The sequence below is a fragment of the Tasmannia lanceolata genome, unplaced genomic scaffold (genome assembly GCF_043159265.1).
Source record: "Tasmannia lanceolata isolate RefF3 unplaced genomic scaffold, GAP_Taslan_0.1 ptg000007l, whole genome shotgun sequence".
Classification (NCBI taxonomy): Eukaryota; Viridiplantae; Streptophyta; class Magnoliopsida; order Canellales; family Winteraceae; genus Tasmannia; species Tasmannia lanceolata.
The window spans coordinates 8878578-8897352 of NW_027518684.1; the positions used below are offsets into that span (position 1 = coordinate 8878578).

Below are 18775 nucleotides of genomic sequence, written 5' to 3' on the forward strand. Positions count from 1 at the left end.
GTAGTAATTACGTTCAACTAGGGCGAGAGTGCGATGAATCCCAGGGTGCCCTGCCCACAGAGTATCATGGCACTCTTTCAAAAGTTCCTTCCTTAGGTCACCTGATCGCGGAATGTATATTCGACTCCGCTTGGTCAGTAGGAGACCGTTTTGAGTCCAAAAACGTCGTGATTTCCCCGCCTTCACGAGCTGCATGATAGTTTGGGCAAATGGATCTTTCTCAAGCCCTTCACGAATACGGTCTTGTTGGTTGCTCTTTACTTGACACATGGAGGCATGTTCATCCAATTTCAAGGTGGCCAACTCAGCCTTTCGACTGAGTGCATCGGCTACTTGGTTCGATCGGCCCGACTTGTATTCTAGAACCATGTCAAATTCTGCAAGGAAATCTTGCCATCGAGCTTGTTTTGGTGACAACTTCCTCTGGGTTTGGAAATAGCTTGTGGCTACATTATCGGTCTTGACAACAAACTTGGAGCCAAGAAGGTAATGTCTCCAAACTCGCAAGCAGTGTACTATTGTGATCATCTCATTTTCTTGCACGGTGTACTTTCGTTCAGTGTCATTGAGTTTGCGGCTCTCATAAGCAATCGGGTGCCCTTCTTGCATAAGCACACCGCCAATAGCATAGTCTGAAGCATCGGTCTGAACTTCAAATGGCAGCGAATGGTTTGGCAGCTGTAGCACTGGCTCCACCATAACAACATCCTTGAGATTCTGAAAGGCAGTATTACATTTTTCGGACCATAACCACGGGTGATCTTTCTTCAACAAGTCTGCCAAAGGAGCCGCTCGATTTGAGTATCCTGATATGAACCGCCGATAGCAGTTAACAAGCCCGAGGAATGACCGGAGTTCTCCCACCTTGGTTGGAATTTGCCACTCTTGGATGGCACGGACCTTCTCATTGTCCATGCGAATTTCTCCTCCGCCCACTTCGTGACCCAAGAACATAATACGCTCCTGGGCAAATGAGCAATTTTCTAGCTTCACATAGAGTTGGTTGTTTCTGAGTACCCCAAGGACCTTCTTTAAATAATCGTCGTGTTCTTCGAGAGTGTTGCTATACACTACAATGTCATCGAGGTAGACCACTACAAACTTATCTAGAAACTCATGAAATAACCCATTCATCAAAGTACAAAAGGTTGCAGGGGCATTAGTAAGGCCAAATGGCATCACCAAGAATTCAAAGGCATCATACCTTGTTACACAGGTTGTCTTGGCCTCATCTCCTTCTGCAATTCGCACTTGGTAATAGCCGGATCGCAAATCCAGCTTGGAGAAGTATCTGGCTCCTCCCAGTTGCTCAAACAAGTCAGCAATTAGGGGGATAAGATACTTATTCTTCACAGTCGGCTTGTTGAGGGCCCTGTAGTCAATACACAATCGTAGACTCCCATCATGCTTCTTTTGGAATAGAACTGGGGCACCAAAGGGGGTCTTTGAAGGCCTAAGAAATCCTGCTTCTAGTAGCTCATTGAGTTGCCTCCTAAGCTCTGCTAACTCTGGAGGGGCCATTCTGTAGGGGGCACGGGCTGGGGGTATGCTGCCAGGTTCTAGCTCGATTTTATGATCCACTGCCCTCCTTGGCGGCAGCTTCTTGGGTAACTTCTCAGGCATGACATCTTTAAATTCTTCTATATCATCTTTGATGCTCGGGGGAATGAGGATCTCCCCCACCAGTGCCTCTCCCATCTTTAAGGTTGCCACGAAGGTGGGTTCCCCTTTCTTTAAACCCTTCTTCAGTTGAAGGGCCGTTAAGTGTTCGACGTCTTTCCTCTCTTGTCTAGTGGCAGGAATCATACAAGGTGCTTTTTCTCCAAATATACATAAGGAGTTTAAGTAGGGCATTGGAACTGCTTTGGCCTGGTTCAAGAATTTTATCCCCAAGATGACATGAAAATCATCTAAGGGTACTGCCATGAGATTGGTTGTTCCAGACCATGCCCCAATCTTGATTGGTACACTCCTTGCTTTCCCCGTGACGGGGCGGGCCTCTGAGTTTACTGCCTTCATTTTCCAGTCATCTTTTTCGAGCTTCAACGCCAAACATTTTGCCTCTTGTTCCGAGACAAAGTTGTGTGTAGCACCTTATCGATCATAGCCCGAGTCATCTTTCCATTGATGCATGCTTCAATGTACATCAAGCCTTTGGATGTGACTCCTTTAGAAATAATTTTCTTGGCACCTTGTCCCTTCATAGCACTGCACAGGCTTAGAGCTGTCATCTTTGGTTCCTCCTCATCTTCTTCCTCTTCACTCTGAGCGTGGCGTGAGGAAGTTGAAGCTAGCAAAGCATTCATAGTCCCCTTTTTTGGGCAAAACCGAGTATAATGTGGACCGGTGCATATGAAGCACGGCCCCTGTGACACAGAAGTTGGTGCCTCATTGTATTGTCTGGACCCTTCTCTGGGATAGGTTCTCCTATCGCCCCCTGAACCCTGGATTCTTCCTTTTGTGCTACTAAAAGACCGACTAGAGGTATTCATGTTGCTTGGAGGCCTGTTGAAGCTGCTAGATGGCTTGTTGTTGAAGTCTTTCTTCCTGTTTGTTGCGTCATCCCCCACATGATCAAATAACTTTTCTGCTTCGGTCATTGCCGTGGCAAGGTTCTTAACTCCTCTTCTTCGGAGCTCTGTCTGGGACTAAGGCTTTAGTCCCTCCATAAATTGAAATAGCTTGTCCTCCTCTGACATGCTCTTTATATCAAGCATGAGAGTCGAAAATTTCTTCACATATTCTCGAATCGACCCGGTTTGTTGAAGGCGTCGTAGGTTCTTTCGGGCAATGAACTCCACATTCTCAGGCATGAATTGTGCCTTAAGTTCTCGCTTCATGTCTTCCCAACTGTCAATAATACATCGTCCCGCTTCAATCTCTTCATAACGGGTTCGCCACCACAATTTGGCATCATCACTGAGGTACATGCTGGCCGTAGTGACTTTGGCCTCCTCATCAAGATGTGTTGCACGGAAAAATTGTTCTATATCGAACAAGAAGTTTTGTAACTCCTTAGCATCACGGGCACCGGCGTAGCATCGTGGTTCAGGCACTCGTACCCTGCTACCCTGTCCATCACCGTGACCACCTATGCCATTACCAATTGTCCTCATGAGTAAATTCACCTGGCTAGTGAGGGTCTCAACTTGCTTTCGAAGATCCTCTATCGCGGCCTGATTCAATAACTTAGCAAGAGCATGGACTCGCTCTTCTACCTCTTCTATCATGCCCTTGGTCTCCACACCAAGGCCTTCTGTCAACTCGGCAAGATTAAACTGTTGTTGCTCTACCGCTGTCACCCTTTCCTCAACACCAGCATTCCGTTCTCTTGTACTTCGCACCGGTATTGGTTCTTGATCATCACGGACCTGACTAGACTCCGGAGGGAGTGTTTGGGTAGCATTCTTCTTCGCCATTTCTGAATGTAGGTAGGAACTTCGGCTCTGACCAACTGTCACGGACCTTTGGTTTGGGATTGAGGTCCGTGCGGCACTTGCGTTGCCTCACAACAAGCAAGTAAGCCTAGCAAAGTTATGAGAATCAAACCTACAAAACAAACACAAATGGAGTGCTAAGTTTCCAAACACACACAAAGCAATAGGGCACGCGAGTAGGCAAATGTTAAGCTTTATTGATGATTCTAGAACAAGTTACAATATGATCATGCCAAAAGGTCTACAACTCCTAAGGGTCCCCGATCACCCGTTGACTAGAATGGAATCCCTGCTAGGATATGCACTGGCAATGCACCACTCGATGGCCAACCAAGATCTCAGGGTAAAGAGCTTTAGCAACCAACCCACTTAGCGACGAGTGGCGACCAAAGGTGCTATAAACAACAACTTTCCAAGACGCAACGAGACGAGCGACGTTGGATTTTAATACCAACTACGTCATCATTACAACATGTACATAGCCATGAGTCTTACATATTACATTGATAGACCAAGTCACGGGCCATAGACCATGCGAACAGTGCTGGACGAAATGGCCACGTGACACTAGACTCCAGGTCAAATAGACCTTCTCATTCGAGACTTGATAAAAAGTAAGAGCCAGGTCAATAGACCTTCTCATTCGAGACTTGATAAAAAGTAAGGGGATTTTTATATTGAAATACCTAAGTTTTAATATATAATTTTTTATGTGTTTCAAATAAATTTTCATTAGAAAATGACCCATCCACTCGGTCAATAACTTGACTCAATTGTCTGCTGAGTCAACTCTTCAAGTTTTGAGTTAACTCATGGAGTTCTAGTCCCTTGAATCTGACACCTAATGCATGAACTTCGTTACAAATGGTAGAAATGCATTGTATTGAGGCATTTTCACGAGAAACAAAAGATGAGAACAGAATTAGAGCAAGAATAGCATGATCAAATAGTTAGAGGAACACTACTTACATTTCATCAATTTCTTATAAAATCAAGTCATAATTGAGGAGGTTAGTAAGCAAACGGACTTGAGCATGAAACCCCTAGTAAAGAGATCAAGGTGATTTCCCTCACATTCGAGTTATATCATTTAAACCGTGTTTTATCTTATTTTTCCTCAGCCAGCTTGAGTACTAGAATTATCACAACATTTTTTTCATACAAAATTCAATGATATTCACATTAACGAAAACACTTCTAGAATGGATTCTGAACATAGGAGTGGAAATGACCATGATTTGGCCATTTTCAAAGTGTTTTTGGTGGTATTTATTGGTATTCGAGCTCTCTGCTTTTTTTGCAAAACTAATTTCCGTTATGCTAGCACTCATTTTAACATTAATCAGTTATAGATTAAAGTGAAATAGTTTAAGTAAAATCCCTATTAAATTTGGTTAATGATATTGGCACTACTATGTTTTGATAATTGCACAAACTCTACTTGTTTTTTTATTTATTTAAACAATTGTCAAAGGTTATTACTAGAGCTGCAACAGGGTTGGGTTGGGTCGGGTTTTTCAAAACCCTAGCCCAACCCTGGATCCCATTATCTCAGCCCTGACCCTAAGTCAGGGCCGAAAAACCTCAACTCATTGCGCGCCCTACAGGGCTCAGCGCTGCCCTGGCCCGCCCTTATTGGGTAGGGCCGGGCCGGGTTGGCCCTGATTGACCCTAGTGAAAATACCTGTTAAGAGTGCCAAAATAAAGCAACCACATATCATATAGAACAAAATGATCAATAAACAGAGAAGGGGAACAAAATAAGACAATATGAATTCAACAACATGAAGGGCAGCAGAGACAATTAACAATAGTAATCTAAAGAAACATCAATCCAAGATAATAGAAAACATTAGCAAAAGAAACATGCACAAATGGTTCAATTCTATGATAGAAAACTTAGGGTCGGGTTGGGTCAGGTCACGGCATTAACCCAGAACCCGACTCAACCCTGAGTTAGGGCCTAAAAAATGAACCCTGACCCGTCCTCAGGGTTGGGAAATCCAGCCCAGACCCTGTTCGGGCTCAAGGCGGGTCAGGGCTGACAGGGCCAAACTTGCACCCCTAGTTATTACAGTTCCCAAAAGCTCTCAGAAGCCCATTAAAAAAGAAAATACAAGCTGAGTTTTTGCGACTATTAAAACATGGTAGTGTCAATATCACTATCCTTAAATTTTTCTTGGTTTCTGTTTATTTACCTTTCTTAGTTTTATATATGTAATTCTATTAATGCCATTAAAAAAAAAGCATGTCATTATATTAATGACTTTGCATAGTTGAATTGCTTACTACTATTTCAAAGGTAAATTGCTAGCGTCCATCCCAGAAGCCGTTTTGCAGAGGTCTGTTGCATGATAGAGCAACCACCTCAGATGAATAAGACACAATCTGAGCCCTTGCGATGGATGCTAGCAAATCCTTATTTCAAAAGATAGCTACACACGCATATACCCGGAGAGAGACTCATGGCTGCCCTTTTCAGCAGCTGTGCCCAACAGGCTAGGACCTTGGTCTGAATGTCAAGCCTTGATTGATAATTTGATATGAATCCAGAAAGACAAAGCTAGTCTTAAGTCTCTTGACCCGATAGACATAACTAGCCATTGCCCAGCAGTCTAGTGCAGTTGCAACCTTTGTTATTCCAAGTTCTAACAGCTGCAAAAAATTGAGGCATTGTTTTTATGAATTATTAAGATCTGTGCCATCGTTTTTATGACACAATGACGATGAATATTTGCATTATAAATTTCAGTACCATAGGTGGGAACTTGGGACATTGGAGAAAACCACATCGGAGAAAACCAAAAGACAAGGTAAAATGTTATGCTTCCCTATTTTATTTTAGATGTAAACTTTGGTATTTTAATTTAGATATAATGTATGGTAAATTATGAAACTTTGGTATTTTAATTTAGATATGAAGTTTGGTAAATTATGAACATGCATCTTAGGGAAGGTAACGGCGGGAGTTCTATGTCTGAAGAGCTCCCTATGACTTTCGGATGATGCCCTCAGTATGAGCAATGATGTGTGATACCACTTGATTCGGTGTGAAGATCCGAAACCAAGTCGTATTGAATAAATGTCCCCACGCAGATCCAAGGATCCGATGGTAAACTAATGACTAAGGTCGCCATCCTTGAACCCATAAATGAACTCTGTGAATATGGATAAAAGCATGTCCCAGAATGAAAATAGGTCCATGCCTGGTTAGGGAAGGCGTTAGGCACCCCACTCGCCGATAACTAATGCCTTTTTTTATTAATTTTAAAGAATTTTGAGTGAAAACATGTAATGGGAACCGGCATTCCCGAGAAGATGATCTATCTACAACATACATAGCTCGGGATGAGCAATCACATCCACAAAAGAAAAGAAAACCATCCATAAGGGTTATCAGGGTCACATGATATTGGAGATGAACTAGTCATAATGATGTATTCAACAAAGACACCATGCTACCTTTAGAGAATTCCAAGTTTCTCAATCCCCAAAACCCTTCTACCCAATCACCCACTTCCCCACCTAAATCCCCAACCAGAAAGCTTCATCCCAAGTACTCATAGACGTCATCTGCTTCTGTATTCTAAGCATGTGAACAATTGGTTACAGCCCTCCAGTTTACTTCAGTTTTGGTTTCTGGTCGTACTTGGCTGTGGCGAGGGAGGGAAAAGAGAATTACAAAATGGGTTTTGCATGACTGAAGGATTTGCTTGCTACTGGTTTCATAAGTAAAGAGTAATACTTCATATACAAGCTCACATGTATTTTAGCCATTTAGCAATGTCGAAAGGATGTCTTGGATTGCATTTTTGTACAAGTTTTTGTCTTCCATGCAAGCATATCTAGGAAAAGGATGTCAAAATTACAGAGTGGACATACAAGATATTCTTTGTTGTACTCTAATGAACACAAGTAAACATAAATGACATAAATGTAATTGCTTCTTCAAAAAAAAAAGTGAGCCCATCCAATTTTCGAAGTAAAATATAGACATTTTTTTCTTGGATTTTATGTAGTATTAGCATTCTGTATGTATAGCGTAGAATAATGGTCACATACTATCAAAGCATAAGGGATAACATAGTGGGCAGCACCCGGGCTTAGGTGGAGATCTTGTTGACCACCCGATGCATGGGTATGAGAGTCCATGTCGTATGTGCCACACTAAAAGAGAAAAGAGATGCGATGAGGCAGATTGTTGAATGATGGAAACTTCCAGTCCAGGTTGCTGGATGGGAGCCAAGGAGGTTCCCAGTAGTTCATGTTACACCCAAGTTGAAAGCTTCCTCTCGGCTCCTCGGATCCAATGGTATTGTTAACTTGATCCAGCCTCATGTCTTTGATCCTTATATACATATGGATCCAAGTAGGGGTGCAACTTGGGTCCGGTCGGGTTAAGCTTTTTGCTAAAAAATGAATTGGAATCAATCCGAACCCGACCCGATTTTAAGGTAAAAGCTCAACATCGACCCGAGCTGCACCCCTAGATCCAAGGCTTGTCGCTCTTCTAGATTTGCCAAGAGCTGCAAATATAAGAGCAAGAATAGCATGATCAAATAGTTATCTACATTTCATCAATTTCTTATAAATACAAGTCATCATAGAGGAGGTTAGTAGAGTTCTAGCAAGCTGACGTGAGCATGAAACCTCTAGTAAAGAGATTAAGGTGAATTATAGACTCCCAAAATCTTACAGCTTGAGTACTAGAATTAACACAACATTTTTTTCAGGACTAAATTTAATGATATTCACATTAATCAATTATAGACTAAGTGAAATAATATCAAGTAGAGTCCTTTTGATTTTTTTTCTTGGTTTCTGTTCATCTACTTTTCTTCCCTTGGCCATGTTTGGATTGCAGGATTTTTTTGTAAAGGTTCAAGGAAAAATATTTCTAAAAGTTCCTAGATTTTTTTTACACATGAGAAAAGGATGACTTGAACCAACCATATTCAATTTTTACTTAGAGGGGCTTTCAATTTTTCTTAAATTGATAATATCTAAAGCCGGCTTTTACAAATCGGAAGTAGAAGTGGTATTGCCAATGTGAAGTGCAGTTCCATGAACCAGGACTGTTGTAATATTGGGTTCCAGGGTTGTAGACCTGTTGGGAGACTACCTGTCTCTTGCTTCCTTTTTGTACTATGACTCGTTTGATGGAATTAATAAAAATTTACTATTCTAATAAAAAATTATGATAATTCCCCTTGAAATTAACTATAATAATATAATTTCCCTGTACATATTCCTAAGAAAAAAAATTCATCAGAAATGTTTTCCTTGAAATCCAAACAGGGCCAACAAGTAGCATTATGCTTGTAATTCTATGAACAAAATGACTTTGAATAGTTAATTGCCTCCTATTATTTCAAAAGAGAGGTACAGACTTAGACATGTATGTACCCTTTTAGAGGGGGAGGTGAAGCAACTTAATGGCTGCCCTAACCAACTGCGTTGCCTGTGCTCACGGCTGCCCTTCCCTACCTTGGTCTAAATGTCAAGCCTTCATTGATATGAATCTACATAGCTAGCCATTGACGAAGAGGGTATTGTGAAGCTGCAACTTTGATATGCCATCGCTTTTTATGAGACAGTGACGATGAATATTTGCAGGGCTTTGCATTATGAATTTCAGTAATATAGCAAGTATATATAAGTAATGGGAACTTGCTTGGGACATTGGAGAATACCAAAACATAAGGTAAAATGTATCCATATTTTATTTTAATTATAAAGTTTTGTAAACTATATATTACGAGCAAGATGCAGGAAAGTTAGAATATTGGCAATTAGTTGCAAGTTAGGATATTAACAATTACTTGGCATGCAGAGGGGATGGCAGGATGAGTGTCTAGAAGATATGGCTAATAGTGGTCACTAAGAAGGAAAATATGTCTGGTCACTAAGAAGGAAAATATATCTTTCAAGGATGTTTAAATGTATTTTTTTTTATTTGGTTATATGTAGCCCATCTCTCCAACTTGATTTTTTCAACTAAAATATACAGTTTTATTTATTGACTTTTTATGCAGTAATAACATTCTTGGCACATGCTTTACATATGGTAAAATAATGGAGCAACTTATCAAAACATGAGGAGTAAACTGATGGTCACCAACCTATGCACAGGCTTGGGTGGAGATCTTGTTACCCACTCCATCAAAACATGATGTAAAATGATGCCCCAACCCTATGCATGGGTTTAGATGGAGTTAGTGGGACCCACCTTATTAAAACATAATGTAAAATGGTGGGCCCAACCTATGCCGCTATGCATGGATGCGGGTGAAGTTTTTGGGACCCATGCTATTAAAATTTGGTACAAATGGTGGGCCCACTCTTATGCATGGATTTGGATAGAATTGGTCCCCACGCCAAAATAGTGGGCCCACCCATCATTGCTAGGCATGGTCATAAAATATTGGGCGCCACTGGATCATAGCATGAAGTGTAAAATAGTGAGCCCCACCATATATGTATGGGTTTGGGTAGATCAGGTGACCCACCAAATCAAGTGTAAAATGGTGGCCCCTACCTAGGACTGTCAATCGGGCTGAGCTTGGGCGGGCCTGAGGTGCTCGAGCTCACCCCATGTCTATACAACGGGCTAAGAGCCGAGTTCGGGCCTGACTAAATTAGAAATTTTGCTTGCCCAAACTCAGCCCAAACTTCACAACTGGCTTCTAGCCGAGTTCGGGCTTGCCCATCACCTCTTATTTTCTGCACGAGAAAATACTATAAAGCAAGCACAGAGTAAGGAGACCAGGTACCAGCTCAAAGACAAGTTAACAACCAAAAACCTGTTGAACATTCAATCCAAAAAAAAACCTGTTGAACGTATTCCTGTTTGAGTGTTGAATTAGAAAACCATTTAATATCAGAAAGAGTAACAAAGAATGTTTAAGTACCTATTTAATTAATATCTATTGTTATTTTTAAGGGCATAAAAAATTCTGAAAAATTATATGGTAAATATATTATAGGCCCGGGCTTATAACGGGCTGGACGACCCTTGATCAAGCTCAGCCCAAATTAGAGTTCGGGCTTCAACTTTTGACCAAGCTTGGTTTGGCTTGTTCTCATTTTAATTATGGGCGGGCTTTTAGCGGGCCGAACGGGCGGGCTTCGAGCTTGCCCATCCCGATTGACAGTCCTGCCCCTACCCATGCCATGCTTGGTTATATGGGTGTAAATGGATATTCGAAAATTCGATTACCGTCCGCATCCGAATCCGTTTCAAGCGGATATTATCTGAATCTGTTTAGGAGATCCGGCTCTTAGCGGATACGAATCTGGTAAATGGTATATCCGATCCGTTTAATATCCTAATCCGAGAAGTACATCCTTTTTATTTATTATTAATATTATCATTAATATTTATTTTTAGTAATGACACACTATTTTTTGTTTATAAAAGAAAAGTGAATTTTCTTTTTAGAAAAAAAAAACAAAAACAAAAAGTGTTTTGGGTGGGAAATGGAGTACTCTCTCATTTTAAGGGCATTCTTGGAGTTTGACATGGCTTCTTTATGAAGCAACAAATATGGGTTGTAGGATGCAAGAGACAAATGGATGATGGTGATTGAAAGAAGGAGGCATACCTTCTGGAGAATTCTAAAGCAAAAAGGCCATCTAGGTCATTGATGGTAAATGGACGGCTAAAATCAATTTTCCAACATAGGGTTATATAAAACCCAAAATGCAATTAAAAGAGGGGACTTTTAAGGTTTGCAAGGAGAAGCAAGAGAGGTGAAAGGAGGAGGTCGAGACACCATCTTCGGCATTCCTTGGTGCCCCCAACCGCACCAAAATCCACCGCCGCCCCTCTCCACCTTCTCACGGCTACCTCCATCACTGCCAGTCACCTCCATCTCTAACTCAATCCTCATCTCCATCCCCATTTCTCTTCATCTTCCACCATCAGCACTCCCACTTCCCCTGTTAAAAACAGCCCAAACCCATTCCATCCATCCCCACCGCCCTTCTCCCTCTGCTTTTATTTTACAAGGAATAAGAGGATCTCATATATTTTAGGGTTTGAGAGTTAGTTTTGAGAAGAGGAGGTAGAAGTCTAGTTTTAGAGTTTGGAAAATTCATTCGAGTAAGAAGGAGAAGAAAGATAAAGTACTGCAATAAAATGTTCAAATTTATCCGATAAACGGATACGGATAATATCCGAATTCGAACAATATCCGCCGGAATCGAATACGGTAATAGATGTTAAATATCCGTCAAATTTGAATCCAAATCCGAATTCGGACAGTATATATTGTAATCGAATTCGGATATAGCCATATCCACTTCGAATTCGATCCGTTATAAAACCTTTGGCCCCACCATATCAAAACAAAATATGAGGTATAAAAAAGGGTTTTCCAATAAAAAGATTCCTCGGTGAGAAACCGAATGGCAATGGAAAGAAACATATGGTTAGTATCTATATCTACTAGTAAGACGTGCATCAGTAACATAGATTAAGAACGCCGTGCATCAGAGGTGGAGTGAACAAAATGTGTTCGACCTTTAAAATTGGCTGATCCTATGGAGCTGATTTTTCAGGCACACCTTATCTATGTGAGGGCTAAACAAATGAATGCTTTGGATCACCCAAACAATGTGGCCCCTACTATATTTTAAGCTAGGGTGTAGATAAGTTATCTACATGAGGGTGTAGGAACTCTTATCTCATTTTATTTAGTTTGATGGTGACCCCATACCTACGCGTTATGGCTCATTTGTAAATTTGTGCGAATCAATTGAAATGTTACAAAGATATAGACTGTTCGATATACTTAATAAACTGCACCGGACTCAATATAGCCTATGTTATCCCTTGAAACCCCTCGCTTTTGGCTACAATCCAACTAAATAGGGCCAATAACGATTGCTTATCAATGCGACTGACCTCACAGGCCCACAACACGCGTAGGGGGGCTCAATATCAAAACGAAGGGGGTGCAAATATCATCTCCCTAAACAATCTTAACCCCCTTCCGTCAAAGTCCCGATCTCTCTCTCTCTCTCTCTCTCTCTCTAGGATTTTACGGATCTTCCATCACTGTTCAATCTCATTCCCACTCTTCAAAATATTTTCCGACGTTTCTCTCTCAAAAAGCAAAATATGGGAGAAATCTCTTGCTGATCTTCCACTTACTGGTAATTTTCGATCTCATAATGTTTAAATTTTAATCCTTGTATGTCAACGTATCCATTTCTAATTTTCTATATCTATCGCATCGGGTGGATTTCTTAGCAATTCTTGAAATTAATTTCTTAGTTTTCCGTTTTTGAATATTTCTTTGTAATAAATTTACAAGAGATGATAATTCGAACTTAGAATCAGAGGAAGAGGATGAAAATTGAAGAAATTTGTGCCTCTTTTTGTTCTTTGTTGAAAATTTCATTTTCGTTTTCTCAACTAAAACTATTCTTTAGGGTTTTCTGATGCTGTAGTATTTTCATGTCTTAGTTCTGTTATTTTAATATTCTTTGGGATTTCTACTACTTATATTATTATTACTATCTTAAATAGCTGAGTGCTGTAAATGATTAAGATGTTGCAATAATCGTTTTAATATGGACAAATCAGAATCATTGGGGTCTATGGTTTTTGTACGCATTTTTTGGTATACTTAATGGAATTTATGACTTGATAATCATATTTTTTCTGAAGGCTGGTTGATTTGTTTTTCCAATTTTTTATTTTATTTTATAGGAACTCTTTTATTGACTTGTTCTTAATCGATTTTCAAAGTTTTCATTAAAAAAAAAAAAAAAGGTCTTGAAAGTTTTTCACTTCAGTTCATGCTACACTTGTGCTCTTCTGATTGTATCACTTTACATCTTTTTTTTTTTTTTTTTTGTTTATTTTTAAAAATGCAGGCAACATGCCACTTCACACATGGTGGACAATCTAAGGACATGAATGCACTTCAATTTTCGGGTCTGGGCATAACTAGTCAACGACGTAGGGTTCTCCAGGTAAAATACTGAAATCTAAATGTGACAGTGCCATGGTCTGTAATGTAACTGTTAACTTACCAACTTATCCAAAAGCTTAAGCTGTTGGAGAAAGGCGTTATTTATCTTTTATACTTTAACACTCCCCTGCACGTGTGGCCCACTTGGCAAACATGTGGCACATGTCGGCCCACTTTGGGCTGACCATCGCATGTGGTTTTTTGCTATCCAGGAGGTTTGAACTCGAGACCTTTGGCTTTGATACCATGTTAACTTACCAACTTCTCCAAAAGCTTAAGCTGTTGGAGAAAGGCGTTATTTATCTTTTATACTTTAACAGTAACATTAATAGTAAAGGGCAAGTGATAATGCTTTCTTTGCAAATATTACCCTAATATAATATGAAAGGGGGCACATGTATACTGGAAGCTAAAATTTGGCAAGTGATTGTGACCAACTAAACCTCATAAAGATTAGTCCTTTTCCTCCTTTCAATCTTCTCCCTTGGAACCTCCCATCCATTCTTCTATGACTTTTTTGAATTGATCCACTTCAGCTACAGTATTATGATTGAGTATTCTACAAGAGACCTTTAACACGGTCAGCTTTGTACTATTTGCATGAGTCTAAAATGTGTCTTTAGCTTTGATTTAGTCTGTACTATTTTGGGGCTTTGTTACTATTCATATCCAAACAGTCATACAACTATGAAAATTTTATTTCTTTATGCTCCATTAGATCTGGATAATTTAACTTTTTTTTTCTGAGGTAAAAGACCTGGATACTTACCTCAGACTATTTTGGTATTGTTTTATGTATACATCTTCATAGGTGCTCCTGTTTCCTAACTTTTCTTTTTAACTGCTTTTCCACACCCGAATCCTCTGAGAGGAAAGGGAAAACGAGTTTCAGTTTCCTCAACTAGGATGTCCGGGTTATGGAGCCTTGAAACTTTATATTGTATACTGTTTCGTTATTTCTTTCAGAAGTGTTAAATTAGTTTCTTAATCTTCCTTGAGGTAATGATTATAAAGGCTCGAAGAATATAGTCGCCAAATTTGGCAAATATTTGAATTTTTGTTGTTGTCTTATTTGTGATTTTCAGGACATTTTCATGATAAATTCGCGAATAATCCCAAAATTTCAAATTATGAATAATCCCAAATTATATTTATATATATTCCGTTTGTTAGCTGAAGTGAATTCTGTAAGTTGTTAGCTAAGTCAATCCTTTTTTGTTACAAAGATATACATATATATATATATATATATATATATATATATATATATATATATATATATATAATTACATATGTTCTACATATACATATGTAGAACATCCGGAATATATATAATTCAACAACTTACAAAATTCACTTGAGTTAACAAACGGAATATATATAATTACACGTGTTCTATTTTTTTTTGAATGGTAATAGAATCAGGTTCGATCCCAGCTTACCTATCAAAATAAAAATAAAAATACACATGTTCTGCTTTTCATGATAAATTCACGAATAATCCCAAATTTTCAAATTGTGAATTCATGTCTATTTGATCTGTTCCAATTTTCATGATAAATTCACAAATAATCCCAAATTTTCAAATTGCGAATTCATGTCTATTTGATCTTTGTAACAAAAAGGATATACTTAACCAACAACTTACAAAATTCACGTGAGTTAACGAACGGAATATATATAATTACATGTGTTGTACTTTTTTTTTTTGAATGATAGTAGAATCTTTATTAGCAAAAAAAAAGGAGGGAACCCGAGGGCCGATATGGTCAATGTACAAAGAGAAGCAAAGCAACATCAAAAGCAAAATTCATAGTATAAAACAAAGCATGACAAAACTCTTAAGGTGGAAGGAAATCAAATAACTGCAATCGTGCTTTGACAACTCTAGAACAAGCTAGCCGGTCAGCATCACTATTACCCGACTGCCAAATATGCTGAAATTGTACCATGTGCCCATCGATGCGATCCTGAATTTCTTCAGTTGAGCCTGCAAATCTCCAAGGGTGATGGAAGTTGTTACTTAGCCATCTTATAACATTTAAGGAATCACCTTCAACCAAGGTTTTAAATTTCGGTTTCGGAATGCGTTTCGGTCCTCACCGTGAAATTTCGGGCGAAATTGGTCGAACCAAGTAAGTTATATTTTATCTCTTCCTAAAATTTCGGGCGAAATTATCGAAATTTCAGGGGAATATTAAATAAAATTAAAATCACTGATTTTTTGGGATTTTCCTAAAATTTCGGACCGAAATTTCAGGGAAAATGAAATTTCGAAATCTCGGTCGAAATTTGGTAAGGTTTCGGCTTTACCCAGTTTCGGTTTCGTTCTCCACCGTAAAACCTGGCCTTCAACAATAAGGTTGTCCAGGTCATTGGGGTCAACCGTCCGAATACCTTGAAGGATGGCCTGCACTTCCGCCTCATTTGAGTCCTTAACTCCAATTGGCCATGAGAACGCCCATTTTTTGGTTCCAGAATTATCTCGAAGGAGGCCTCCCACACCAGCTGGACCTGAAATTGCGTCTGTTTTAATTTGAAAAGCTCATTAGCCTTTTCGATTTTTCCAATTGTTTCCCTACTTTTCCTGAAGTTTACGAAATATATTCTCTTCGAATTATTTCTTGACCTGAGCTTATTACGTTGAAGAGTCTTTCTAATCTTTTACCCATATGAAAAAAAAGTTAAGGTTTTTATAATGTGTATCCTATATGCCCTCATTCAAATTGCAAGTGGTTGTTATTGTGAAGAATTTAAAGTCTTTACCGTGAAAATGAAACTGACATATGCATTTCTGTTTGTAGGTATTTTATTCGAAAGAAGGTGCGAAATCAGGAATTGATTGTTAAAGCATGGTAAGTTGTCATTCTACATGAGATCATTAGTAAAATACTTTGATTGGGAATGTAAACCTAGGCCTCTGGATCCGTAGTCTTTCAAGAATGATTGAAATTGATATTTGTTTTCCATTTCTTATTCATGTCTCTTGTGATATCTAGACGTCCTATGCGATTTCTCTCTTTTTGTTGTAGACTAAAAGTCCTCTTGGTCATTCTGATGACTTTCCCATGCTTGGATCCAATTGAGTAGAAATAGTCGTGAGTTGCGACTACATGATCTGTTCGCTCCTTTTCCTTGTAAAAGAACGAGGAGCTGCCACTTTCTCATCCTATGCATGCTCTTGTTTGATTTTCCTTTTTATTTGTTCCTATAGTGACAAAGCTTTTTATTTGATTTATTTTAGCACTACACTCTTTCTGGCAAACGATGCTGGTGCATTTTTTAGTTTCCATAAATGGCGGTGGTTCTTTGCGATTTGATTTAGATTGAAGTTTGCTTGTGATCATGTATACTAAGTAATTATATTTCTTTAACAATCATTATGGATTTTGTGGGCTGTTTTGTACTGATTGTTTTTGCGTTTTTCTTTGTACCTTCTGAGTGGACTTTCTCAGTAGTCTCCCTTTCTTTAATAAATCTGTTGCCATTCAAAAAAAAAAAAAAACATTATGGATTTTGACTGTTTCATTTTATTTTTAGTTAAAGTTGGGTCAATGTGCAAAACAAAATTTGATATTTGTCGCTTCTATCGAGAAAGTGGGAGTATGTTGTCGTTCTCATTTTATTGATTCTGCATCTTTAGGTTCTCCAAAAACAGCTTCAAATCACCGTCAAAAGAATTAACAAGTTGCTCATACCATATCAATTATGTCTAGCCATTAAAAAAAATACGGGTCATATTTGGGAATTAGAAATGTATTTCGTTGAGAACTATTGTTTACACATAATTTATCAATATTTACAAAAATAATCTATGATGCAACATATGCCGAGACACTCATTTTAGTTTAGGAGAAAAAAGTACGGGTCATATTTGGGAATTACAAAAGCATTTCTCTGAGAATGATGGTTTACACATAATTTATCATTATTTTAAAAAATAATATGTGATACAACATATACCGAGGCACTCGCCATTCAAAAATAGAAATATACCGGGACACTCAATTTAATTTAGGAACTTGTCAACAATATGAAAGATGCGTAAAAGGTTAGGCCAAAATGAACCACCGATAATGACTACCTTAGAAATCGAAGAGTAGAAATGTTAAATCCTGGAATTTCACTGTCCGAATGTAGATCGCATAAGAAATGGGTGCCCATCCATTACCACTTGAAGTAAAAAGGAACAATTGAAATATGCTTATAGCGTGGAGCTATGGACACCCTATGCACATCCATCCTCTATACAAAGCATATTTTTTATTAACACCACACAGTCGCACACAATTTGCCTCAACATTAGTATTAATCACTTTTTAAGAGCTCCACGAGGCATAATCGACTTGCTCGAGTTGAAGTGACCATTTAGGTTGGCCGAATTCTCATTCGAGTTTGAGTTTTCCCTATCGAGTCAATAAAAAATTCCTTTGACTCATCTGAGTTTATGAAAAATTGACCGTGTCAGTCATTGACTAGTCTGAGTTGACTTTGGTTTACCTTGGCCAAGTTTTTGTTTGAGTTCTAGTTTTTAAACACTGTTATTCATACCTATGCCACTCCATAGTTGGTCTGACATATTTACAATCAATACACATAAACAGGCTTGCAAGATATTAGACTAACTGATCAAGTGACCCATATCACAGTGAATTGTAAAAGATCTTGCAAGTTTGTGAGAGAGAGAGGGGAGAACACTCACAATTTGTTGGGCTTCTATCGTATTGTATCTCTCTCTCTCTCTCTTGTAAAGATTACTGGATTAATTGATTAATAAATGGTGAATAGGTTGCCCCTCATACAACAATTCTTGAAGAACGCCGATTTAGCTAACAAGTCAGCTTACTCATTAGCCGATCTAGTAATGCAAGAAATAGTGACATCTAAATCTTCAACTATCCACCATTTCATGCCATTCAAAAAAAAGAAAAAAAGTCTACTATTTCATCGATAAATGATGCTAATCGCCAAGGCCTTGAACTCCTTCCCTCCATCCATGAGACATCATTTCACGAATACCCTTCTGTAATCAGGGGTAGCTTGAAATCAACTTCTAAAAATCTCAACATTGGCGAGGAGAGCTCTTATTTTCGCCTCACTGGAGTCAGATCTTCCAATGGGCCCGGATATGAGTAGAAACTCTCCATTACTATCACTGAAAACTCCCCCTACCCGCGTTTGACCTGGATTTCCAAGGAAACAGCCATCAAAATTTAGTTTAATGGAAATTCCTAATGGCTTCCTCCAAGCAACTGACCTTTTTTTTAGGGATCCTCCCATGATGATCAAACTCTCATTTGTGAATGAGTCAATGAAGTGTTGGAGCGTGACTCAGAAAATTCAGTTCTACCAAGG

General features: G+C 38.9%; 1 protein-coding gene across 1 annotated transcript in view; it reads left to right on the plus strand.

Moving 5' to 3' along the window:
• The first annotated feature begins 12354 nt into the window (after nucleotides 1-12354).
• Nucleotides 12355-18775, plus strand: part of LOC143881755 (vacuolar protein sorting-associated protein 26A-like) — a 28787-nt gene continuing 22366 nt past the window's right edge. The window contains exons 1-3 of the mRNA XM_077385014.1: nucleotides 12355-12596; nucleotides 13323-13421; nucleotides 16225-16275. Of these exons, the coding sequence (XP_077241129.1) occupies nucleotides 16273-16275 (3 nt within the window). The 5' untranslated portion in view covers nucleotides 12355-12596; nucleotides 13323-13421; nucleotides 16225-16272. The remainder of the gene's footprint in view (nucleotides 12597-13322; nucleotides 13422-16224; nucleotides 16276-18775) is intronic.